The 24,783-nt window shown below is 62.5% G+C and overlaps 1 protein-coding gene across 1 annotated transcript in view; it reads left to right on the plus strand.

The window, feature by feature from the left end:
• IQGAP3 (IQ motif containing GTPase activating protein 3) overlaps nucleotides 1-24,180 on the plus strand; it is a 35,352-nt gene extending 11,172 nt beyond the window's left edge. Inside the window, exons 11-38 of the mRNA XM_057315482.1 lie at nucleotides 27-114; nucleotides 1,740-1,903; nucleotides 3,251-3,408; nucleotides 4,699-4,814; nucleotides 4,914-5,077; nucleotides 6,544-6,634; nucleotides 7,472-7,639; nucleotides 7,741-7,880; nucleotides 7,964-8,134; nucleotides 10,879-10,962; nucleotides 11,121-11,192; nucleotides 11,292-11,361; nucleotides 12,637-12,845; nucleotides 13,452-13,604; nucleotides 13,805-13,968; nucleotides 14,249-14,473; nucleotides 15,245-15,385; nucleotides 16,134-16,218; nucleotides 16,616-16,848; nucleotides 17,107-17,239; nucleotides 17,336-17,438; nucleotides 18,011-18,137; nucleotides 19,008-19,095; nucleotides 19,803-20,015; nucleotides 20,635-20,801; nucleotides 21,085-21,186; nucleotides 21,548-21,656; nucleotides 22,536-24,180. Coding sequence (XP_057171465.1) covers nucleotides 27-114; nucleotides 1,740-1,903; nucleotides 3,251-3,408; nucleotides 4,699-4,814; nucleotides 4,914-5,077; nucleotides 6,544-6,634; nucleotides 7,472-7,639; nucleotides 7,741-7,880; nucleotides 7,964-8,134; nucleotides 10,879-10,962; nucleotides 11,121-11,192; nucleotides 11,292-11,361; nucleotides 12,637-12,845; nucleotides 13,452-13,604; nucleotides 13,805-13,968; nucleotides 14,249-14,473; nucleotides 15,245-15,385; nucleotides 16,134-16,218; nucleotides 16,616-16,848; nucleotides 17,107-17,239; nucleotides 17,336-17,438; nucleotides 18,011-18,137; nucleotides 19,008-19,095; nucleotides 19,803-20,015; nucleotides 20,635-20,801; nucleotides 21,085-21,186; nucleotides 21,548-21,656; nucleotides 22,536-22,649 — 3,852 coding nt within the window. The 3' untranslated portion in view covers nucleotides 22,650-24,180. The remainder of the gene's footprint in view (nucleotides 1-26; nucleotides 115-1,739; nucleotides 1,904-3,250; nucleotides 3,409-4,698; nucleotides 4,815-4,913; nucleotides 5,078-6,543; nucleotides 6,635-7,471; nucleotides 7,640-7,740; nucleotides 7,881-7,963; nucleotides 8,135-10,878; nucleotides 10,963-11,120; nucleotides 11,193-11,291; nucleotides 11,362-12,636; nucleotides 12,846-13,451; nucleotides 13,605-13,804; nucleotides 13,969-14,248; nucleotides 14,474-15,244; nucleotides 15,386-16,133; nucleotides 16,219-16,615; nucleotides 16,849-17,106; nucleotides 17,240-17,335; nucleotides 17,439-18,010; nucleotides 18,138-19,007; nucleotides 19,096-19,802; nucleotides 20,016-20,634; nucleotides 20,802-21,084; nucleotides 21,187-21,547; nucleotides 21,657-22,535) is intronic.
• Nucleotides 24,181-24,783: the final 603 nt, after the last annotated feature.

Here is a 24,783-nt window from a genome sequence, read left to right on the forward strand (position 1 = left end):
TCAGCTTTATTCCTTCCCCTCCCCAGGAGCTGGGCCTGCTGGATCTTCTGGAAAAGGAGGAGGTCCAGGCTGGTGTGGCTGCAGCCAATGTGAAGGGTGATCTGGAACACGCCAGTAAGTCACCTGCAGGCCGAGGCCTGGCGGGGCTGACGCTGCGCCTCTGACCCTGGCTAGCTTCCGTGGAGCCGGCAGGGGCCTCTCCCCCTCTGTGCCCCGCCCAGGCTGCCTGGAGGCACAGGACAGCTAGATTCCTGAAGGCCATGGGGGTCGTGATGGCCCTGTGGGGCTGGCTGGGTCCTGGCAGGCGGCTCTCTGTAGGGTACTTCCCCTGTGTGTGGACACTTTGAACGTGCTGGCTTCTCCAATGTAGCGATTTCCCAGATGAGAGGGAAACGCGTGATCCCACTTAAAGTTTAAGGTTCCCCTTAAAACCACGGTGTACAAATACAATTCTCTATTGGAGGAGTGGGTTGGTGACCATGTCCCTCCCGGGGGTCAGCCCACCCGCAGCAGGAGCGAGATGAAGCCGAGCGTGGGGGCCTGAGTTGTAGCCCGTGGCCACCAGGCCTGTTAAAGCCACGTGTGCTGGCCGCTGGCCTGGCCGCTTGCGATCGCTCGGCTCTCCCGTTGCCGGTGTACTGGCCTGCCGTTCACATCTTTGTTGACCGTCGCAGGCCTTCCTGGGCTCCTCCATGCTTCAGCCTAGACTTCGGTCCCATCCGCTCAGCCAGGCAGATGAGACCTGCAGTTCTCCCCTCCCTTCTCGTCCACCTGTTCCAGCTGCCCAGACGGGCTGCTCTTCCCCAGCCGCCCGGCCTGCCCCACCGCCGGGCCTCTGATATCTGGGTTTCTGCACGCTGTCACCCGTGGAGGATGGGCGACGGTGTCCTCCAGTGTGGCCTTTATCGCTTCTGTGCTCCCCCAAGGGCTGGAGCTCTGGGGGACGGAAGGTGGAGCTGGCATGGAGTGGCTGGTCTTCATATCCTCATTTCTCCCCATAGTCCACCTCCTTGACACCAGGGCCCAGATCTGCCTGGTATTTTCCAAGCCCTGGCGTTGGAGACCCCACTGATGCCCCACGTCCCCGTTAAGCTTACTCCTGCCCTTTGTGGCCCAAATGGCTCCACTTTGGGGCTGGTTGCTTGTTCCTCTGTGCTTTTGGTAAGATTTGGCCCCTGGAGCACCTTGACTGACCTCTTCTCAGCCACGCTCCTTAGCCTCCTGCCAGTCTTGTCCCTGCCACCCCAGCGCCTCCTCTCCGCCGAAGTGGCGGCTCCGTTACCGGCCATGCTGCTCCTTCTCTGGGCCTGACAGATTGCTTCTTCCAGAAGCGACCCAGCACCTCTGCCTCCCAAACACTTAGAAACGTAGGCAGGACACTTGCGTGGTTTTTTTTGTTTGTTTGTTTGTTTTTTAAGATTTATTTATTTGAGAGACAGCGTGTGAGTGCACGTGTGCATGGTGGGGGGAGGGGCAGAGGGCGACAATCCCAGGTAGACTCCCTGCTGAGCACAGACCCAGGGCTCCATCTCCGGACCCTGAGATCCTGACCTGAGCTGAAACCAAGAGTCAGACACTCAGGTGACCGTGCCACCCAGGCGCCCCCAAGGCAGAGCAACTTTGAAGAGCGGCTGCCAAGCCGTTTCGTCTCAGAGACCCCAGCAGAAGCCAGTTAGCCTGGAGAGTGGGATGGGCCCTGGGTGGCCAGCCTGCGCAGCCCTCTCCCTCCTTCCCTGCAGTGCTCGAGGCCGTGGGCAGGATCAACAGAGCCATCCAGAGGGGAGGGGCAGCTGCTACCGTGAAGGAGCTGATGTGCCCCGAAGCCCAGCTGCCTCCGGTGTACCCCCGCGCCCCGGCTGTGTACCAGCAGGAGCTGACAGCGCTCCAGCAGCAGCGGGGAGGGGTGAGGCCCAGACCACACCCCCGTGCAGAGTACCCTCAGCGGGTTCGGGGAGGGAGGTGGGCCACGTTCCTTGCCGCCCTGAGCTGATCCTAGGTGCTGGCACTCTTGAGCAGAGGGTGCTCTACACGCTCATTTAATCCTTGCAAGAACCCAATCGGGTAAGTACGATTCCCATTTTAGAGACAGGAGAGTGAGATGCAGAGGCGGACACGGCTCCTGCCACGGCTGTAGCCCGCTGCGCTGGGAGTGCGTGCAAGTGCACGGAAGCCTGTGCTGCTCACGGCTCTGTGTGCAAACCGCCCCCGACCCTGCGTGTCCAGACGGCTCCTCCCACAGTGGGGTGGCCTCCTGCACGGACTTCCCAGTCCCTGTGGGAGCTGGAATACACCCAAGGGTCTAGACTGTCACGGGGAGGGAGAAGTGGATGATGTCAGGGGCGGAGGATTCTAGACTAGGAAATGGAGGAAGCAGAGCTGGGAGTAAGTCTGGGAAGCCTTCCTGGAAGAGGGGAGCCCCATGGAGAATCAGTCCCACGGCAGGATTTTTAGATCAGGACCCTGGTCGTGGCCCTGAGGAAGGGCGCGGTCTCCACGTTGGTGGCTGTGTGCAGGGTTGCCGCGTGCTGGGAGGTAAAGCACAGCGCCCCGGCCACGGACGCCGGAGCACGCGGTAACTTCGGGCTCTGTGCCTCCTTGTGGTGTGACCCTGGGCAAGTGAGTTACTTGTGTGCCTCTCAGTTCGTGTGTGAAGCGGGAGCAGTAGCATACTTAGCACGTGGGATGATTGGGATGAAACGAGTCCCCGCATGCGTTCACTATGAGCCTGGCGTGTGCTGGGATTCTCCCGGGCTTCCGTCTGGAGGACCGGGCGGTGCTCCAGACACAGGGAGCAGCACACGCTGGGGTTTGGAAGGAGAGACCTGGGCCTCCGAGGCGTCTGGTGTGGCATGGAGGGGCCGCTTTGTCCTCCTCACGGTCCCCCGGGGCCTGGCGCACTTCCCGGTGCGTGCTAGGAACCAGCAAGGAGCCCGTGGCGCTCACGGGCTGAGCGTGAGCCCTGGAACTGGGGGGCTGGGTTTAACGTCCATGACTATGGGCTCCTCGGGGGAAGGGCGCTCTTAACGGCCCCTCCCTCCCTGGCCTGTTATGAAGACTAGTGATAATGTGTGAGGCACTCCCCTCTGAGCACGCGGGAGCGCTCTCAGGCATCGGGCATGGTGGGTCAGTGAGTGAATGAGGCCACCGGGGCTTGGATTAGGGACTGGAATGCAGGGGCGCTTGAGGGCAGGATAGCGGTGGCCTCAAGCCCTTCACCAGCCCCGTGGGAATCGGCGCTCCGCCCTTGTAGGAGCTCGGCCACGAGGAGCTGTTTGTGGCAGTGGAGATGCTATCAGCCGTGGTCCTGATCGACCAGGCCCTGGAGGCCGGGGACGTTGGTGGCTTCTGGCGCAGTCTGATGAACCCCGCCACGGGCCTGGCTGAGGTGGAAGGAGAGAACGCTCAGCGGTGAGAAAGGTTTAACCCTGTGTCCAGAGGGAGGGGGTGGAGGCATGACTCTGTTCTGTGTGGAGACCCGCCTTCAGCACTGCCCTGCTCCTGGGCCCGGCCCCTCGGTCTCTTCGCAGCTCCTCAGCCCCTGACTCGTCCTGAGAGTGGGGCTCAGTCTTCCCCCCTTCGTACGTGTTCCGTGCTTCCTAGCAGAGGTTAGAGTATCCCCAGTGCCAGACCTGCCCTGGGTACTGGGAAACAGCAGTGAACAAAACCAAGTTCCTGCTCTCATCCAACCGACATGCCAGTGGAGGGGGACAGGCAGAAACCAACGTGCCAGGACTAGAAGGGAGGACGCCACGGCCCAAACCACTCTGGGCCAAGGGGGTGAACGGTGGGGTTATGCTGCGGGTTTCGGAAGGCCCCGTTGACAAGGGGGCTTTGAGAGAGACCTCAGGGCCTCTGTGATTGTGGGGGGGCGTGCGGGGCCCAGACCCAGAGCTGGACGTGTGCTCTGCGAGTCCGGGTAGCACCAGGAAGCCGGCGTGGCAGGATAGAATGAGGAGAGTGGCGGCAGGGCAGAGCAGACCACGCTGTGGCCTTGGCTTTCCCTCTGAGCGAGAAGGAAGCCACGGGGGTTCGGCGTGGAGGGGGTGATCCGAGCTACGTTTGGCAGGCTCACCGTGCCTGCTGCGCTGAGGACGGGCTCCTGGGTTGGATGGGACAAGAGGCAGCCTCCGGGCCAGGTGTGAGGCACGCTTGGCTGAGGGCGGTGGCCGTGGAGGTGGCGAGGGGGAGTCTGGTTTTGGGTCTGTTCCCAAAGCGGATCTGATGGGATCTGGTTGTGTGTGGATATGGGCTGTGGGAGACAGTGTGGTCCGATGTGGCACAGAGATCTTTGTCCTCAGAGGGTGGAGTGAATGTTGGCTGAAGCAGGCAGGACTGGGAGACACAGGCTGGACGGGGGGTCAGGAGCTCAGGTCGGGTTTGGGGTGCTCATCAGGCATTCACGGGGAGGTGCGAGGGGGCAGCTGGCGCTCACAAGTGGGCTGCGGGTGTCCTCTGGGAAGTCGTTAGGATATGGCATCTCGAGCCAGGAGGTCAGGACAGGCGTGTGGCGCCTGAGCGGGGGAGGCTCGGGCGTGTAGAAGTCAGGGAGCAGCCAGAACGGGCTCTGAAAGAACAACCCGCAAGGTGAGAAGAGAACCGGAGGAATGTGATGAGCGGGAGGCCGCGCAGCGTTCGGAAGTGTGCCGACTGCCGGCTGACGACGCCCCTGCTCCTCGCCCGCCCCTCCCCCACTGCCAGTTACTTTGATGCCCTGGCCGAGCTGCGACGTGCACTGGACGGGGCCGTCTTGAGCTGGAACGACCTGCAGGCCACCGTGCACCGGGTCAACGCCCAGGTCCAGGAAGAGACCGACCGTGAGTGGAGTCCAGGGCAGACGGAGACAGCTCCGCGTGCACTGCCCGTCCTTTACCGTCGGTCCAGGCCCTCTGCCCACCTAGATCTCTCTTTCCCAGAGGTCCTCGCGGTCAGCCTCATCAACGAGGCTCTGGACCAGGGCAGCCCTGAGAAGACCCTGTCTGCCCTCCTGCTTCCCTCGGCTGGCCTGGACGACATCAGCCTTCCTGTCGCCCCTCGGTACCATTTCCTCCTCGTGGCGGCCAAGAGGCAGAAGGCCCAGGTGAGGTCTGAGTGGGCTGGGTTGGTCACCAGAGCAGGAAGAGCAACCCCTGTGGGTGGAGCTGTGCCCAGGGTGCACCCCAGGAGAGCCAGGGCTGATGACACAGTCCCTTCTGGGGGTGGAGGGCAGGAGGGGCCATGGGGGAAGGGGCCGTCGGGCCAGGCCCCACACTGAGCTCCAGTCACCAGCATGTAGAGAATGATGGGGCTTTGTGTGTGGCAAGAACGCAGGCCCGGGGCCAGAGAACCAGGCTGGACTTCCTGCTCTGGCGTGTAGTGACCACATGACCTCCAGCAAATCCCTAGTGTCTCTGAGCTCTGCTTGTTCATCTGTAAATACTACGTGCCCTGGCCCTCCGGCCCGCGTTGGGGCGTGTGGCGGGGTTTTGAGTGGTGGCGCCCTGAGCACGCAGCAGCGCACGGTCAAGGGCTGGGTCAGCTGGGCTGGACTGCCTGGGTTTGCATCCTGGCGCCGGCCCTGCGCGTGTCTCACACTGTCGCTCTCCTGCAAGCGTTCGGTGATAACGAGCTCCTCTCCGGGTCAGGGCTGTCGGCGAGCAGCATGAGGACAGTACTAGCTAACGTGGAGTGGGCGCTTCCCTGCCAGGCGCTGATTGTGTGCATGGCAAATGGGGTTCCGAAGAAAGTGCTCTACTTTTATTTTTATTTGTTTTAAAGATTGTATTTATTTATTTATTTGAGAGGAAGAGCATGAGCGGGGGCAGAGGGAGAAGCAGGCTCCCCGCTGAGCAGAGCCCGAGGCGGGGCTCGATCCCAGGACCCTGGGATCAGGACCTGAGCTGAAGGCAGACGCTCACAGACTGAGCCACCCAGGCGCCCCTGGAAAATGCTTTAGAACGCTGCCTGGAACGTAGTGCTCACGCAAATGTCTGTTTAGATGTTTCCCTCTGCTAACGAGGAGCGTTGGGAGGGACCAGAGTCTGGGGTTGGGGTTGGGTGAGGCACGGGGGCGGAGGGACCCAGCCTGACCTGTGGTGAGTGAGTCTGGGTTACATGTGAGCACAGGGGCGGTAGAAAGGCTTGGAGCGGGAATGGACAGGACAGGATGGAGTTCGGGGTCAGGGTCGGACTGAGAAGGTGTGCATGGAGGCGCAGGGGAGTGGGGAGCAGGGGCAGGAAGGGGGAGCCTCTGATGTGGGCTTTTCCTGGCCGTGGCTGGGCCCCGGGGGCAGGAAAGTGAGCTGCTGGGAGGGTGGAGGATGTTGAGGGCTTCTGAGTGCTCTCTGAGCGCTGCAGCCCCGCTGAGCCGAGGCTTGGCCAGCCTGAAAGCAGGCCGGGAAGGAGCCCAGGGAGCGCAAGGCCATGCCTGCACGCGGCAGGCGGAAGGCAAGGGCATGGCTCTCCCTGGGGCTCCTGCTGCCTGTCTGTACTTTGGTCCTCGTACAGCTGAGCCCGGGGCCTGGGGCGGCTGTCCCGGGCTCTCATAATCCCCATCTCAACTTCTAGGCGACGGGGGACCCCGGAGCAGTGCTGTGGCTGGAAGAGATCCGCCAGGGCGTGGTTAGAGCCAACCAGGACACAGACGCCGCGCAGAGAAGTACATGGGCCTGGGGTCCCCGCAGGAGGCAGGGGAGGGCTGGGGGGGGGAGGGGATGTGGGCTCCCCACTCACCCCCTCTCCCTTTCAACCTCTGTGGGGAGGCGGACCAGAAACAGAGCAGGGCCTCGCCGCTTGGCCTGGACGCTAGGTCTCCTAGCCACAGCCCAGCAGGAAAGTCTTAGGGGCTGAGAGCCCACAATCCACCCGTGCCTCTGTCCACGCCTTCCACGGGTACTCGCCCCCGAAGTGTGAGCCCGTGAAATCAGGTGGTGGCCAAAGGTCCATCCCGTCCTGTGCTAGTAGCTGGAGTTTGGGGTCCCGCTGTCAGCTCAGGTCATGGGGGGCAGGGAAGGACCGGCTCTGAGGACAAGTTGGCAGGATCGGTGCAGACAGACACTGGTGTCTGTGGTGGGTGCTGGTAGTGTCTGCTGTCCCTCTGTCCGTCTGTCTGTCTCTCTGTCTGACATGAAGGCAGGTGTCACACTTCTTAGATTTTATTCTGTTTTGAAGAAACTGTCTTGAGGTTCTCTGCCCGCATTCTGCCTTTGAGTTTCTGTAAAGAGACTTGGGGCTGTCCTTTGACCCATCCCCAGCTGGCCCCATGCTGCCTCCCTCAGGAAGCCTTCCCTGACTCCTGCCTTTCCTCCAGGCACAGCTGCATGCTGCTGTTCTCATCTGTGTCTGCATCCATGCTCAGATGTTCTCTGTCCCTCCATCAGATGGGGGGATTGTGTCCCCCTTATTTGAATCCCTCCCCCGTGGATAGGACGGGGCCCATGGGAGGGACTTGGGGAAGGGGTAAGGACCAACCCCTGGCTCCCAACGCCCCTGTCAGTGGCTCTCGGTGTGGCCGCCATCAATCAGGCCATCAAGGAGGGCAAGGCAGCCCAGACGGAGCGGGTGTTGAGGAACCCCACCGTGGCCCTCCGAGGGGTGGTTCCCAACTGTGCTGACAGCTACCAGCGGGTCCTGGAAGGTGCCATGGCAAAGAAGCAGCAGCCAGGTAAGGCCCCAGCCTCACCCTCCTCGTCTCCGCCCGCCCCAGCCACCTCCCGCGTCCTGTGCCTCCTCCCAGTGTCCTCTCCTTACTTGGCTTCTGCTTAGGAGACACTGCGCTCTGGGTCCGACACAACATGAAGGACGGCTCCGCCTACTACTTTCACCTGCAGACCTTCCAGGGGACCTGGGAGCAGCCTTCCGGCTGCCGCCTGAATACATCCCACCTGACTCGGGAGGAGATCCAGGTCGGCAGAGCCCCTGCGGGGGAGGGGCTCGAGGAGGGAGCTCCCACCCACTAGGTGCCACAGGTTCTCTCTCCCACCCGCAGTCAGCCGTCACCAAGGTCACCGCTGCCCACGACCGCCAGCAGCTCTGGAAGGCCAATGTTGGCTTTATCATCCAGCTCCAGGCCCGCCTGCGCGGCTTCCTGGTCCGGCAGAAGTTTGCGGAGCGCTCGCACTTTCTGAGGACCTGGCTGCCAGCAGTCATCAAGATCCAGGTGGCGGGCTCTGGCCTTCGAAGCCGTCAGGGCCGGGCATAGCTGGGCTTCAGGGTGTTCTTCTTACTTGCTTTTGCTGAGTAGAGGGGTTCAAGCGTGCCATCTAGAGCCTGGAGTGCCCGGATTTGAATCCCGGCCACAGGTAGCCGTGCGACCCCGACAGGCGCTTACTCTCGGCCGGTTTCCCCACCTGCGGGATGGGCATGGGAACGTCGTAGCATCTCTGTGTAGGGGTGTCGTGAGGGCATCCAAACAGTGCCTGGCTGGCAGGCGCTCACTGTCGTCACCATCACCGTCCCCAGGGCAAGAGCGGCTTTGTCGCCTCCCTGCGGGGAGGTGGGAGTGAGATTTAGTAAGCCGTCGGGGTCCAGACATGAGGACCTCCTGAGGTGGGTAAACAGGAAAGGGTGGACCAGCTCCGAGGGGAAGAGCTCCTGTCTTCTCTCCAGCTAGCCCTGTGGCTAGTCCAGTGTGGTCGAGGGGCAGGACCCATGACTAACTGGGAAGATGGGCTCGGGCCCGCCAGCTTTACAAGCCAGTGAAGATGGGAGTTGAGCAAACAGTGGCCTCCCCAGGTAGATGTGACCTGCGGGTTGCACGGAGCTGTGTGCAGTGTGAGGGTCCTTTATTGACTAAACATCTGCATGCCCGGGCTGCAAGGGTGCCCCCTGGGCTGGGGCAAGGGCAGAGACGGATGGGACAGATGAGTGACCACAGGTCCCCTGGCAGGACCTGGAGCACAGCTGATGTTGGATGCTGTGATGGCGGGGACGCAAAGGCAGCCCCCAGAGCCCGGGGGTGGGAGGACAGTGCACAGGTGGGGCGGGCACGTGGCCCATGAGTATGAACCAGCACACATGGGGTAGTGACTGGGGGCTCAGGCTTTAGAATCAGAGGCTGGAGTTTGCCTCCTGGCCCTCCCACTTCTGGGTCATACGACCTTGGGCACCTCTTCTAAGCCCGCTACAACACCATTTCTTATTCGTGGGGAACGACAGTCCCCCCTTCGTGTGTGGATCGTGCGGGCTCAGCGGGAAAGTACATGGGCCCTGAGTGCAGTGAGCCCTCTGTGGGTGGCAGCCATTAGAATGTGTTAAATTGCAGGGCACTGATCCCAGAACTCAGTACAGAACCTTAGCAATTCGCATTTAGTGGTCTGATCATGGGGATTCCTCCCTCCTGAGCCTGGACTGGAATTTCACACACAAACTAAAGACCTAAAAAGCCACAGTGACAGGAGAGGGGACGGGGTCGGAGGGCACGTGTGCCAGCAACACTGGAGCTGTGCAGGCTCTGGCCTGGGTCCTAGGAGACAGGGAAAGGAGCGGTGACCCAGAGCCTCAGGCCACCTGTCCTCCAGCTGTAGGGAAGTAAGAGTCAGAAATGGGGCTCCCGGAAGCTCTGAGCCTGGCTGAGCCTGAAGGTCAGGTCCTGACTTCTGACCAGTCCAGACTGGCAGGCACCTTCTCTAAGGGGGAGCCGTGGGTAGGCAGGCGGGGGAGGAGCCGAGAGGGGGCCCCTCTGCTCTTCACCACAGCAGCTGTCCAGAGGGACAGCCGCACCTGGAGGAGAGGAAGCAGTGCTGAGGAAAGGCTCGGGTGGGGGCAGGGGGCTTCCTGGCCTCCAGGCTCTAGGGTGCACAGCCGCCATCCCGGGGCACGCTGCCTCTTTCACATCCTGTCCTAACAGAGCGGCGGGGTCTGCCATGGGGGTGGAACCTGCCCGCAGAGCTGGCTTTAGGAAGGGCTGGGAGGACAGTTGGTCGAAAGGGGATGCTCTGAAAACACCAGCCCGCGTCAGTGTCCGTGCTGGAGGATTGTTCAGGGCCTGAGTGCCCAGGAGAGGTGTCACGGGGGCCCTGAAAGACAGGAGAGGTTTCAGGGGTCAGGGTATCAGGCATAAACAAGGGTTGGGGCCAGAGCCTCACCACGCATGTTTAGAAGGAAGTATCCTGTCTGAAGCGGCTGGAGTCACTGGAAGGAACCACGGGAGAGTTGTGTAGGGTCAGGTGGTTGAGAATTTCTGGAAACTCTGGGGCTGAGAGACCTAGTCCAGGTGGTTCTTAAGGAAAACTGATCTTGCACAAGCTAGCTGTGAGAGGGGAGAGGCCCTAAGGGGAAGGGAGCTGCCGGGTTTATGTTTTAGAGACCAGAGAGCGTGTGGTTTACAGAGGAGGCGGTCATGCCAGCCCCTCACGGCAGACCAGCCAGGGCCGGGGAGGGCAGGCCAGTGGAGGCAGGAGTGCAGTGCTGGCTTGGCAAACGGGTGTGAGCTAGGGGAGCCTCCGTGGCCTGCGGCCCACGTGGCATTGGCAGAGGTGGGCTGCGTAGCTTTGCGCCTGCACACGCCTCCCGTCCGTGCCCTGTGTGCCTCCCCAGGCTGCGTGTGAGTGCGTCTGGGGGGGCACAGTGTGTGGGGTGAGGTTGGCGTAGACGTCGGTAATGTTTTCACAGCTTGCGTCTTACAGTTAGGTTTCCGTGGGGAGGGGCTGGCTAGCCTGGGTGTGTGGGGTTGATCGCATGCGTGTGTGTTTGTGTGTGCACGCGTGCGTGCTGGGACCAGGGAGGGTGTGCTTGACTGGTGCGGATGTCTGGTCTCCCCGTGAGGGTAGACGTTCTCTGAGAACAGGGCTGGTTTCCCCTCCGCCTCCCCCTCTGGCCTCCCCCGACTTCCCACGGCCCTGGACAGCCTCTCGGGCCAGCGGGGACCAGCGGGTCTGCCCCCTTTCCTGTCCTGACGCACAGGCTCACTGGCGGGGTTACAGGCAGCGGAAGGCGTACCTGGAGCGGCTGCGGTATTTCAGAGCAAACTCAGATGCTGTAATCAAGGTAGCTGCCACCGCTGGGGAGGGGGGTTCCTGTCTCCTGAAGGGCCCTCTGTCCTCTCACCTCGCCACCTCTGGAGACGGCTGGACCGGCCCAGGTCCTGGCCTGGCTCCGAGGCCTGGTGCCCAAGCCCGCAGCTCTGAGGCGGCATGTATCCTCAGATCCAGGCCTGGGCCCGGATGTGGGCAGCTCGGAGGCGATACCGGAGACGTCTGGGATACTTCCAGAAGAATGTGAGTGTACCCTGCTGCCCTGTCCCCATGCCCAGCCTTCACCCAGGAGACCCAGGCGAGGGCAGCCAGCAAGCCTTTCCCCACCTGCGTTCGTGGCAGGTTGAGTCCGTTGTGAAGATTCAGGCGTTTTTCCGCGCCCGGAAGGCCCGGGATGACTACAGGATGTTAGGTACGTGGCCTGGTCCCCTCTCTTCGCCGTGGGTAAACTGCCCGCGCTGCCCCCTCTGTCTGTGCGAGTGCGTGGCTTTTGAGAGTCAGTGGGGCAGAAGTCATGTCACCCCATGGCTTACAAATTGGGCTTTGGAGAATTTGTCTATCCTTGAGCCCCTTCCTCAGCGACCGCTGATGCCCCAACGTTGAGCGTGTCTCCGGACCCAGGGCGCATGTGGGAGTGAGGACATGTGCTCTGCCTTTGGGGATCTCCCAGTCTGGAGGGAGAGACAGGAACTCCCCTAGATATCCCTCCCGGGGCCACACAGCAGGGAACAAGATTGTGTCATCGAGTAGGGGCCGTAGCCAAAGCCCCCGCCGCCCCAGAAACAGCCTGGTCGCAGGGAAGGCTCCTCTCAGGAGGTGCTTGCTGTCCCAGGCTACAGTTATCTCCCTCTTGCTGCCACCAGAGCAAACAAGGGAAGGGTCTTCTCCCCCTAGAGACCCCGCCTCCTCGCACTTTGCCTTCTCATGTGGCCTGGAGCTCCCCCAGCTCTGGCCCTCTGTGGAACCTGTGCGTGAAGCCTTGTACGGGGCTGGGACCTGAGTGCCAGCACCGGACGGCGCGCCCTTGTCCTGCCCCTTGGTCCCCTCAGTGGGGTGTGCATCTAAAGCCTCACTCAAGTCCTTTTGGGCCGCTCTTGTCCTGTTCTTAAAGACAGAAGCCCAGCCTTGGAGGTCCTCGTCTTTGTGAGGTGGACCCAGGGTCCATTTCTAAGTTGACCTCCAGTCCTTGGGTTCTGGGAGATGTGGGCCCTTTCCCTTCCAGGCCTGAGGTGACACTCCTGGGCTTCAAGTAGGATGCACGGCACTGGCCACATGTCCTTTACCGCTCTGCGCCTGTCCTGCCCACAGGGGTGCCACTGGTCCTTCTCTGACTGCGGGCACTGAGCCAATCTGAGCAGCAAATTGGAGTAGGGGGTTCATCAGAGGGAGCTAGGGCTCTGACCTGGCGGCAGGCGGTCCCTGCCATGGGCCCCAGTTGGGGGTGAGCAAGGGAAGGACCCCTCTTCCATCATACCTGTATATCACCTGGGGAGCTAGGGATAGGACTGGCTTGAGGCAGCTTGCTGCCCCCCTGGCCACAAGCAGAACCAGTTAGAAAAGGGCTGGGTGTTGGGGGCCTGTTGGCCTCAAGCAGGTTGGGGACCAAGGGCTGATAACAGGCAGGGAGCTGGCGAGGAAGCCTCTGGGAGTGCACGGCTAGTCCTGACGCTTCTTCCCTTCCCGCCAGTCCATGCACCCCATCCTCCTCTCAGCGTGGTATGCAGATTTGCCCACCTCTTGAATCAAAGCCAGGAGGACTTCCTGGCTGAGGCCGAGCTGCTGAAGCTCCAAGAAGAGGTGGTCCGGAAGATCCGGTCCAATCAGCAGCTGCAGCAGGACCTCAACCTCATGGACATCAAGATTGGCCTGCTGGTAAAGAACCGGATCACCCTGCAGGTGAGGGGCCGCGCGCTGCTGCCACGTCCGGCCACTCCTGGGGAGGTGGGGCTGACCGTCTGCCGGCTGCTCAGAATGTTGTCCACCTGCCCGGACCGTACCATCTGGATCGGGTCCTTGCTCCAGCGGTCCCCTGCCCTTCGGAGATCGGTGGGGACAGGTGACAGGCGACAGAAGCCTGGATGTGAAATGTGAAGCAGCCTCTGCTGCTTCCTCGTGGTGGGTACCGGCTGCCCATGTAATCTTGGGGAGCAGGGAGAGTCAGAGTGTGCCCCTTGCCGGGCCAGCGTAGGGGTAGATACAAAGGCTCCCCAGACGGCGAATGAGCAGGCAGACATGCAGCGATGGGGAGGAGGGACAGCTCCCGCTCAGAAGACGGCCACGACGTCAGGGCCCGGCAGCCCAGTTCTCTGTGGGGACTGCCCCTGTGAGAGTGGAGGAGCCCGACGGAGTGTCGGGTGGCTGGGGTGGGGGGCCCTGCACACCCTAGAACCGTTCATCTCTCGCTCACGCCGTGAAGGCCTCACACAGCAGAAAGCCGCGGCTCTTCGAGGCGCCGATTCTGACCATAGCTCTGACCAGCGCTGGCCTTCCCCCCGCCTGCAGGAAGTGGTCTCCCACTTCAAGAAGCTGACCAAGAAGAACAAGGAGCAGCTGGCGGGCATGATGGTTCTGGACAAGCAGAAGGGACTGAAGTCGCTGAGCAAAGAGAAAAGGCAGAAGCTCGAAGCTTACCAACACCTCTTCTACCTGCTGCAGGTGCGCAGAGGACCCCCCCCCCCAGGCCTTTCTCTCCCTGTACGGTGTCCTTTCCCCAACCCTAATGCCTTGACCCCAGACAGGCGGACTGCCCCCTCCTGTTCATCCTCCGAGGAGGCTTCTGGCAGGAGAGTCTTTCTTTATTCGATCGCTAGTCCTCGAGGCGCCTCGTAAGCCGTTCCTGTCCCCGTTGCTTGCAGACTCAACCGACCTACCTGGCCAGGCTGGTCTTCCACACGCCGCAGAGCAAGACCACCAGGTTCGTGGAGTCCGTCATCTTCAGCCTGTACAACTACGCCTCCACCCGCCGCGAGGCCTACCTGCTGCTCCAGCTGTTCAAGACCGCGCTCCAGGAGGAGATCAGGTGGGCTCCCCGCCTGCGGAGGAAGGGGAAGGGAGCAGGCCGAGATGGCTGCATGGGCTCCTCGCGGAGGGTGGAGGGAGTCGGAGACCTCTTATCTCAGCCTCCCATGGAGCACCCGGCCACCGAGGACAGTGCGGAGGGTTAGCACAGCCTGAGGTCGGGGACCTGCCTGCAGAGGAGCCATCCCAGAGCAGGCTTCGAGGCCAAGATCTCAAGAAGGAAAAGCAGCTCTTTGTCCTACACGGAGGCAGAGCAGCTTCCGTGACCTCTTGAACCATAGGTCAAAGGTGGAGCGGCCCCAGGACATGGTGACCGGCAGCCCCACGGTGGTGAGGCTGGTGGTGAGATTCTACCGGAATGGGCGGGGCCAGAGCGCCCTGCGGGAGATCCTGGGCAGAGTCATCCAGGATGTGCTGGAGGACAAGACGCTGAGCATCCGCACAGACCCCGTTCACCTCTACAAGAGCTGGGTCAACCAGAGCGAGGCCCAGACGGGACAGCGCAGGTGAGAGCGGCGGAGGGAGAGCGCCCTTGGATGGGCTTGCTCGCCGCCCCCTCCCCGCAGCGCACCGGCGAGCACGCTGACCGTTCAGATCCAGCGGCCCTATCGGATGAAATGAAGTAGGCTTTTCAACCCCTCTGGTATTAACACGGACCTAGTGTGCTTGACACAGGACGAACACAGATGATTGTGCTGTGTGTTTAATTGCTGTGTCCTGCTTGCAGGTGATGCGTCCGATTGGCCCGGAGTTGGGTTATGGACTCCTTATTGATAGGGGATAGCCGAATACTCAGATTTCCAGATGAATAGACCAATAGGGCAGCAAGAGCTGGGTTGGCCCTGTAGACGGGGCGTTGCTCAGGAAGCGGGGCCCCCGAGGAGCAGCTGCTGCTGGTGGCTTCTCCCGTGGCAATGGGCTTATACCTCGTCTTCCCGATCGCCCCAACGGCCAAAGACACAGGACAGCTGTGGCCTCCTGTTCCCCTGAGGAGTCCTCTACGGACTGCGGCTTATCCATCTGTCCCACACTCACCCACTCGCCCTGGGCCCTGCAGCCCTTTCTTCACTGTCCACCCATGTTGCTCCGTTCCCTCTGAGTCCTTTCTTACGTTCTGGCCTGGTCCCCTTGAGCATGCGGGGCTGCCCTAGTATGTGCGCGCGTATACGTGTGTGTGGCGGGGTCCTGTTGTTAGGTGAAGAGTTCAGGGTCTGGGGCTTCGGGGAGGGGAGGCCATGGGAGGGGCCCTGGCTGATACCTTGACTCTCTGTCCACAGCCACCTCCCCTACGATGTCACCCCAGAGCAGGCCTTGAGCCACCCCGAGGTCCAGAGACGACTGGACATCTCGCTCCGCAGCCTCCTCGCCATGACCGACAAGTTCGTCGTGGCCATCATGTCCTCTGTGGACCAGATTCCGTACGTGCGTCAGCCCCGCCCCAGCCGGGCCCCCGGCAGCCGTAACCTTGAGTCGCTGAGCTCTAGGAGGGGGAAGGAGATGGCATTTGTAGGTGGCACGTCCACAGTAGGAACCGCGATAATAAAGTCTAGCACATCTGGCTATCACGGTACCATTCAGCGCTAGTTCCACAGACATCATCTCACTAGATTCTCACAAAAACCCTGAGCTAGAGAGAGGGCAAGATCCCCTGCCTCCGATTTCCAGAATGGGGGGCAGACCCGCAGGGGAGGGCATCACGTAAGCCGCCATCTGGTTTGCGGTAGAGGCGGGACTGGACCTCCTACTCGGATCTCTGGTTCTCCTCGGGTCCTGCCTCCAGCCCCGCCCCGCCCCTCCCATGTGCTCTGTGATGACAGACAAGGTTGGCCTCCTCAGAGCCTCCCAGGCCGTCCTGGGACATGCCCAGGGGACACGCTGAAGGTGCCTTTGTGGGGGAAGGCAGGCCGAATCCTGGGCACTGGGGTGTCCCCAGGGGACACTGGAGAGAGGCAAAGCCGAGGCCCTCAGACCAGGCTGAAGGTTGCACGCCAGTTTAGCGGGTGGCAGGGCCTGGCCCCGGGTGCTGACCCGAAGGGCGGCAGGGAGCTGGCTGTGGATAGTGGGAGGCCAGTGCGCCACGCCCAGGCAAGTCAGCGGGCAGCGCTCGCGTGCGCTGAGCTCTGGGGGGGATGGCGGGACCACGGTGCACGCACGCTTTGTCCCCAGGTACGGGATGCGGTATGTGGCCAAGGTTCTGAAGACCGCTCTGGCAGAGAAGTTCCCTGATGCCTCGGAGAACGAGGTCTACAAGGCAAGTGCCGTCTGCCCTCCCCAGACTCCAGAGCTCTCCTTTGTCGTCCTGGTGCCTGTGAACCCCCGGACTGAGAGAAAAGGATAGAAAACCCTATTCTGTGAAATGCCTAGTGGGACGATCGTCCCCGCGCCGGCTCACCAGCAGGCCCTCTGCTGGCAGGTGCAAAGGCAGCTGGGCCATGAGCGAACAGGGCGGACAGCCCTGCACTTGTCAGGAGATCTGCGTTCCCGTCCCGGCTCCCACTCACGTTGTGCGGTGTGGCCTTGAGCGGGTGCTTTGTGTGAGATGACGGGGTTGGCCCACGTGGTCCCTTCCAGCCGCGGGAGTTGGGGAGCAGGGCGGGGTGCCAACGCGGACCCCAGGGCGCTTCTGGGATGGTGTTCTCTACCCTCAGGTGGTCGGGAACCTCCTGTACTACCGCTTCCTGAACCCAGCCATTGTGGCCCCCGACGCCTTCGACATTGTGGCCATGGCAGCGGGTGGCGCCCTGGCCACCTCCCAGCGCCACGCGCTCGGGGCTGTGGCTCAGGTCCTGCAGCATGCTGCCGCGGGCAAGGCCTTCTCTGGGGAGAGCCGGCACCTGCGGGTCTTGAATGACTACCTGGAGGAGACACACCTCAAGTTCAGGTCTGGGTCCCGGCACCCTGTCCCTCCTGTCCCCTCCTCCTCTTACCTTCTGTCGTGCCCCGCCTCCCTCTCTGGAGTCCTTGGGGGAAGCGCTGCACGGAGGTGAAGGGCGTAGTTACCGAGCCGGAGGGTGGATTGTTGGAAGAACTGCCCGGTGGGCTGGAGGGGACCCTGGAGGGGCGGGGGGGGTCTGTCGGGAGCAGAACATGTGGGGGTGCTGCCCGCCCCGCCCCTCCCACACCCTTCCTCTGGAGATAGGAGGTTCGTGTGCCGAGCCTGCCAGGTCCCGGAGCCAGAAGAACGCTTTGCGATGGACGAGTACTCGGACATGGTGGCTGTGGCCAAGCCCGTGGTGTACATCACCGTCGAGGAGCTGGTCAACACGCACAGGGTGAGGGGTGCCGCTGGGGGACGCTGGGATGGGGGGCTGGCACTTGGAGGAAGGCCCCGCTCGGACCTGCATCCGCCGCTGTGCTCTGACCCGCAGCTGCTGCTGGAGCACCAGGACTGGGTCGCCCCCGACCACGGTGACCCCCTGCACGAGCTCCTGGAGGACCTCGGGGAGCTGCCCACCGTCCCCGACCTCATCGGTGCGTGCGGTGCTGGGCCGGGGGGCCGGGGGGCCTGCAGAGAGGATGGCAGGCGGGCGAGTGCGTCCTGTCTGGAGTCTTGTCAAGGGGGGGAACGTGTACTAGGAAGCCAGTCTGCACGCGCCTGTCCTCTCTTCCCCGGGTCCTAAGAGGGACACGTGCACATGGACTGATGGGAGGAAAGGGGACAGACAGTAGGGGGACCCAGTGCCATCGTGTGAATGGCCGATCAAATCGCATGAGAGAGATGTGGATGGATGCGGGTCTGTTCTGAGTCACTAAGGGTTTCTCTGCCGGGAGCTTCCAAACGAGAGGAGCGGCCCAGGGGCGGAAGGTCAGGGTGGGGGTGGTGACAGATTGGGAGCCGAGCGCTCCATGCCCCTGGGCTGAGGGTGTTGGGCGGAGGCTGAGCTCTGGGCAACAGCCCTCCCTTCAGTGCTGAGGGCCGAGGACTGGGGCGCCGTGGGCAGTGTGGACCGCCTCTCCTGGCACGGGGGTGCGCGGAGCAGGCAGCTAGCATGGCTGTCCGGGCACGGCGGTGCATGCTGGTCTCATCCTGCGCCCCATCTCAGGGGAGGGCGTGGCTGCAGCTGGGAGCCCAGACCTGAGCAAGCTGGAGGTGTCCTTGACGCTCGCCAACAAGTTCGAAGGGCTGGAGACAGACGCCGGGGACACCAGTGCCCAGAGCCTGCTTCTGAGGTGGGTGAGGCAGCCTCGGCCGGTGACTCGGCCCCTCCACCGTCTTCCTGTCCTTCGGGCAGCTCTCCCTGCGGCCTCACTGGCACTGCCCTCGCCGGGCCTCTGTGACCCCCTCGGCCTTTGCTCTGTGCTTCGGCTGATGGCTGGGGGAGACTTGGGACATTGGTAGCACCTGGTGTTGGCGTGTTGGCGCGCTGTTCACCAAATGCCTTTTCACGCGTTACCGTTTGACCTGAGCGACAACTGCGAGGTTGGGGATGGTTTCCCTGTTTTGTGGTCAAGAGACACGTGGGGTAAGTGGCCTGCTGGAAGTGATGGTCAGGAGAGGGGCCTGGAGCTTCCCATCCCCCATTCTAGGAGAGTAAGGGGGGCACCCAGCAGGCCTGGCCAGCCATCTGGGCAGAAGAGGAGCCAAGTTGCCACCTCTATCCCACGCCATTAGGGCAGTCCCCTCCCCTCACGCATTTACCCAGTAAACCAGTGAGCCGGGTGGTCAGCTTTGTCTTGCCACTGAAGGCCTTCTAGCAGGGTGGGGCCAGGTGAGAACACAGCCAGAGCCACCAGGAGGAAGGTGGCCATCAGCAGAAGGGATGTCGGAGCTGGGGAAGGTCTCCCAGAGGAGGAAGCGCGTCCTTCAGCCCAAGGACTCCGACGACAGCCTGTGGGACTGTCGGTGGAGGGCAGGGGTGAGGCAACACGGTGTGTGTACACTGAGATCCCTCAGCCCACCTTGGCGTCTCCTTCCTTGCTCACTCTCCAGACCTCCCAAGCGTCCCTGGCAGCCATGACGCAGGGCAGGGTCCACTCCCTTTCAGCTACTGGCCAGCCCCATAATCCAGACCCTTCCCTGTCCCTCCCCTCCTCCTGCAGCACCAAGCAGATGCTGGCCGACATCATGCAGTTCCAGCCTGGGGACTCCCTGGAGGAGATACTGTCCCTCCCCGTATCCAGAGAGCAGGTGCGTGGCCAGGTTGCTCACCAGTCCAGTGTGTGCATCCCCCCAGCTTACCAGCATTGCCCGTTCCTTCCCCTGGCCCCACCCACAGCCCACCACAAGCAGACAGCTGTGCTTACCGGAAACAGCCCTGGGGCTCCACCTGCATTCCTGTCCTCCGCACCCTGCCCCCCCGCCCCCGCAACAAGCGTGAGCTCTGCAGGGACCCAGCCCGGGACGACCGTGCTGGGCACTGCGGGCGGCCGAGCAGCAGTCTGTGCAGCTGCCGTGGAGAGTGCTGGAGGGCTGGCACCGGCTGGGGAGCAGTCCGGGAGGCCTGGAGGCAGGAGAAAGTAGTGAGTGGGTGGAGGTCCCGTTGGGCCAGCAGCGGGAAGGACTAAGCCACCAGGGCTTCCCAGGGAAAAGGTGAGGACAGCCGGCAGGTAGAGGCTTGTCCCTAGACACAGGACAAAGGAGAGGAGCTCCCCCCGATACCCTGGCAGGTGGCTGCCATCGTGCGACCACAAGGTTTTGTGCTGTGGCTTCCGACCAGGTCCCCCTGTGCTGACCCACAGGCCCCTCTGTGTCTGTGATGCTGTTCTTCCCCAAGGCACCCGCTTCGCCTGCCCCCACCCCCACCCCCCGAAGCTGGGGTCCGCCCCGGGGACGGGGTGGAGGCGGAGCAGAATGGCAGAGCCTGCTCCATCTCGCCAGCTCTTCTGTTCCCCCAGGAAGCGGCCCATAAGCGGCTGACGTGCCAGCGCCAGGCCTGCGAGAGCCAGACCCCGGAGCCCCTGCGCCGGCACCGCTCACTGACCGCGCATGCCCTCCTGCCACTGGCAGACAAGCGACGGCGAGTCCTGCGGAACCTGCGCCGGCTGGAGGGCCTGGGGCTGGTCAGTGCCCGCGACGGCTACCAGGCGCTGGTGGACGGACTGGCCAAGGTAGCGACCCGGGGCTGGCGTCCGTGGGCATGCGCGCAGGAGTGTGGGGGGTGGGGGCGTGGCTCTGGGGGTGGGCATGGGTGCACAGGCAGGCAGGTGGGGGCGTGTGCAGGTGTGCCAGCGCAGTGGGGTGTGGAGGCGGGACTCAGGGGGCCCGCGTGGGTGTGGGTACACAGACAGGTGTGGGGGGTGCACGGCAGGCTGGGGGCGGGTGTGTCAGGGCGGGGCAGGGGTGGGTGCACAGGGACCTCGAAGGCAGGCCTCTTCCTGGCAGTTGTCCACCCAAAATTGTCACCAGCAGGGAGAAGCCAACAGGCCTCCACAGGGTCCTTTCTGGAGGGAAGGTCTCAGGCAGGGGCCTGTTCTTGCAACACTCTTCCTAAAGAGCAAGGAGCCTTGAGACAGTTACTCCTCAGTGCAGGCCAGGCCCCGACACTGTCCCTTGAGGGTTGGAGATGGAGTCCTTGAGCTTGTCCTCCTCCCAGGAGAAGCAGCTGTGAAATCGGCCTCTTCCTGCTTTTCCTGAAGACGCTCCCCGGGCGTGCGCGGGCTTGCTCAGGGCCTGAGGCTCTCCTGTCAGAGGGGCCAGCTCACCCCTGCCTTGGTCCCCTGACCCCAGGACATCCGCAACCAGCGTAGGCAGCGGCAGCGGCGGAAGGCAGAGCTGGGCAAGCTGCGGGCCACACTCCAGGGCCTGGACGCCAAGATGGCCTTCTACCAGGAGCAGGACGACTACTACAGCCAGTACATCCGGACCTGCCTGGGCCACCTGGACCCCCGCTCCAGGTAGGTGCCACGTACTCCCAAGGCTCCCTGGGACCTCTCAGCCCCACCCATGGGACCTTTGCCCCACTCCACCAGCTTTGAAAGGGATCCGTCCCAGGACAGCACGGCCCCTGTCTGAGCATGGCCTTCCAGCCTCTCACGGAGCCTCAGGCTCGGGTGCAGCCCTTGTCCTCCACCAGGGAGGGTCCTCGGGCTCTGATTCCCTTCCTGTAGACACGGAGGCCTAGTGTGTTTGGTGTTGAAGATGTGCTTAGACGAATTCTCTGCGGCCTTTCTGAAGCAGGAGTTCTGGGAAAGGGAAGAAGCAGCCGTCGCTCCGTTACACGGCCGCCCAGCTCCTGGAGAAGGGTGTCCTGGTGGAGATTGACCATCTTCCCACCTCTCAGTATGTGTCATGCCCCTGCTGTGCCAGAGGGACGAGGGGCCGTGGGGATGCTGGGGAGACGGGATGCCTCCAGGCAGAAAGCTGAGGCCAGTGCACATGGCCCAGCACAGTCTGAGACAGCCCACGGCAGGGGACGCTGGGACGCCTCCTGGAGGAGTGGACAGCTGATAAGGGCGGGTAGATGGCAGATACGCGGCGTGGTGAGCAGGCAAGACAGGCCGCCATGGCCGCGGGCACGCCGAGGGTAATTCTGGGCTCAGTGACCCACAGTGCTGTCTGGCCGAGCCTCAGGAAGTGGAGGAACAGGGCTGGGTCCTGGAAGGAGGCACGGAGTCCCCATTTCAAATCCTGTCCCTGACAGCTTCAGAAACGTGATCTTTGACATCACCCCTGGAGACGAGGCAGGAAAGTTCGAAGTAAACGCCAAGTTCCTGGGTGTGGACATGGAGCGGTTTCAGCTTCACTACCAGGTGAGGGGCCTTCCGTGGGCCCGCAAGCCGCCGATGGGGCCTGGGTGCTGACCCGAGCACGGTAGGCCCTCGTCCTTTCCCTAGGCCTCAGGGCACACCAGCTCCACTCCCCACCTAGTCGGCATTCTCTGTTCCTGAGCAGAAGGGCGAGGGTCTCCCAGCCCAAGCCCCTCCATCCCCAGGCCCTGACACAGACCCCAGTGCCAAGCAGCAGGCTGCGCCGAGGGCTGGTGATGTCAGAGCCGGACCAGCACTCGAAGCCCCAGCCCGTGCCCTTGACTGCGCACGCTCCCCCGTGTGCCCTGCACGCGGCCCCACGGCGGTCCCCCAATTTTACAGGCTCTGAGGCTGACACAGAGGAAGCTGGCCTGTAACAGGCCAGCGTTCAGGAAGCGGTGTTTTTTTTTTTTTTTAAGACTTTATTTATTTGAGAGGAGAGAGAGAGCGCATGTACATGCGTCAGCGGGGTGAGGGGGAGAGGGGGCAGAGGGAGAGGGAGATGCAGGCTCCCCACCGAGCAGGGAACCCGCCGCGGGGCTTGAGCCCAGGGCCCAGAGATCATGACCTGAGCCCAAGGCAGACACTTAACCAACTGAGCCACCCAGGCAACCCGGGAAGTAGTGATTTTAAACCCCAATTTTTTGGTTCTGCTCTTCGGCCTTTTGGACAAGAAAACAGATTTCAAGCCCTCCTTGTGCTTGAGTTGACGTTTGGTTAAGTCGCTGTCCTCTCTTGGTTTTGGCGTCCTCCTCTGTGAAGTGGGGTCTCGGTGGCCAGTGCCACTGGATGAGTGCGTGAGGCTCCAGGGTGAGAGCGTTCTGGAGACTGGCTGGGCGCCACCCGCCGCCTCACCCCTGCCCGCCCCTGCCCTCTCCCCAGGACCTCCTGCAGCTCCAGTACGAAGGTGTAGCGGTAATGAAACTCTTCAACAAGGCCAAGGTCAACGTCAACCTTCTCATCTTCCTCCTCAACAAGAAACTTCTGCGGCAGTGACAGAGGCAGTGGGCTCCCCGAGGCCCTCCTACCCTGCTCGCTGCTTGTCTCCACACTCGCCACTCCTTGCTGCAGACCCCGAGGGCGCAGGATGGGGCTGAGCTCCGGGAGTCCCTCCCCTCCCCCAGCTGGGAAGAGCTTGCCCACCTGGCCACAGGTAGGGTGTCCAGCTAATGGGAGCCTCGCCCCAGAGTCTGGCTGTGTGGCTAAGAAATCCCCCCCCCCATCTCCCACCAGTAGGGCGTGAAGTGGGGGCCTGCCCTTTGGCTGGGAAGGCTGGTGCTCTCGTGTCTGCTGCTGCCCTCCAGTGGTCACCCCAGCATGACACGTGCTGCGAGCGCGACTTCCCTCCGCCTCCCTTCTCCCTGCACACGCCCAAGCCAGGGCCAGGCGCCCTCTCCCTCCTCCCGCTGACAGTGGGTGCTCCGGCCCCGCTGTCCTCGGGCCGCTGTGCTGCTGAGACGCCACACGCCCTCCAGCCCCTGCCCGTCAATCCCGGGACAGGCGGCAATGCTGGCCTCGGTGGCGGCTTGGTCAGGATGACCCCATCAACCTCAGATCTCATTGCCTTGCGGATGGTCTGTTTGGTCTGTCGGCCCCTCGGGTATTTATTCTCCCCCAGCACGCACCTCGCATCACTCTGCGGCTTTCATCATGGTTTTCATCCTTGTACCTTCTTGAGCTCAGAGTTGTCGTTTCCCATAATCACACTAACAGTCCTGCCAGCGCCTCACGGCGTGTGCATCAGGCACCTTGGGCCAGGGCCAGGAAGGGTCCCCTGCGCGCTGAAGATTCAGTCGGTCCACTTCCTACGGTACAGGGAGCGTCTCTCCCCCTCCGGACTCCGGCCTGAGAGTCAGCTCTCTTCTGCGCAGTTTCAGTCCTTGTGCCTTCTTGTCCCCACATCCACCTGACTTCCTGTCCCTCTGCCCCTGATGGCATTTGAATAAAAGCAGCTATCACCCCACCTCTGCTCTTAACCCTTGGCTTTATTTCGTGCAGAGCAGGCCCCCAAGTTCCGGGACAGCTGCTCCCTGAGCACGCAGGGGTGTCCTCCCTGCAGCCCCTGTGCCCGCCTGCCTCCCACATGGGCCACTCTGCCTGCCTGCGCTCGACGCTTCCCGAGATGTGGCCTGTCCACCTGTGTCCGCTCCCCCACGGGACAGAGACGAGGAAGGAATTTAGGTTTCGATGCACAGTGGCCGCACTCCCAAGACTAAAGCCGAGAGGAGAACCCAGTCCGAGTTCCGCCCTCCCTGCCCTGCCCTCATTTCCAGCAGGTGCTCCCCCCGCCTGGGCGACACTAGAGGTGCTCTCGCCGCAGCTCCTTACTGTACCGTAGCTTCTGCACTCTGATCAAAATCCCCTTTCCGGGGTGCCCGGGTGGCGCAGTCGTTAAGTGTCTGCCTTTGGCTCAGGGCGTGATCCTGGCGTTCTGGGATCGAGCCCCGCATCAGGCTCCTCCGCTAGGAGCCTGCTTCTTCCTCTCCCACTCCCCCTGCTTGTGTTCCCTCTCTCGCTGGCTGTCTCTCTCTGTCAAATAAATAAAATCTTAAAAAAAAAAAAAAATCCCCTTTCCGTGACAAAAGCCCCCTCCTTTCCTCCTTGCTCTCAGGGAACAGGACAAAGTCTGGGGAGGAGGGGACGGTACAGAGACACCTGCCCTGACCTCTGAACTCCCGAGAAGCCCCTAGTGGGCACGCCCAAGTTTGCCTGGCGCAGCCTGCCTCCCTGTCACTCGGATCTGTCTCGCTGTCACATCCTCTCCTTCCCGTGACATGTCACAGCAGACTCCCAAGTACCACCGTGCTCTGGGTGACAGTGACACGTAGCGCATCCAGGTTTCTACACATGATCGGTCATCACTGGAAATCTCACACTCACCAAAAGCCTCCAGCACCGTCCCTCTGTGACGCTGCCCGGTGATCGCACAGTCTCAGCCACGTACACCGCGTACTGAAACGTCACAGTAGCTACTGTCCTTGAGGGCCTGTCGTGGCTGGGGTGTTTATGTGCACTTACCCCCACCGCAACCCCACGAGGCCAAGCCGCCTCTCCTTTGTAACTGAGACCCCGAGGTTTGGGTGACCGACCAAGGCCACCACAGTGAGGGGCAGAGCAGGGCTTTAAACTT

This window comes from Ursus arctos, unplaced genomic scaffold, assembly GCF_023065955.2.
Source record: "Ursus arctos isolate Adak ecotype North America unplaced genomic scaffold, UrsArc2.0 scaffold_2, whole genome shotgun sequence".
Classification (NCBI taxonomy): domain Eukaryota; kingdom Metazoa; phylum Chordata; class Mammalia; order Carnivora; family Ursidae; genus Ursus; species Ursus arctos.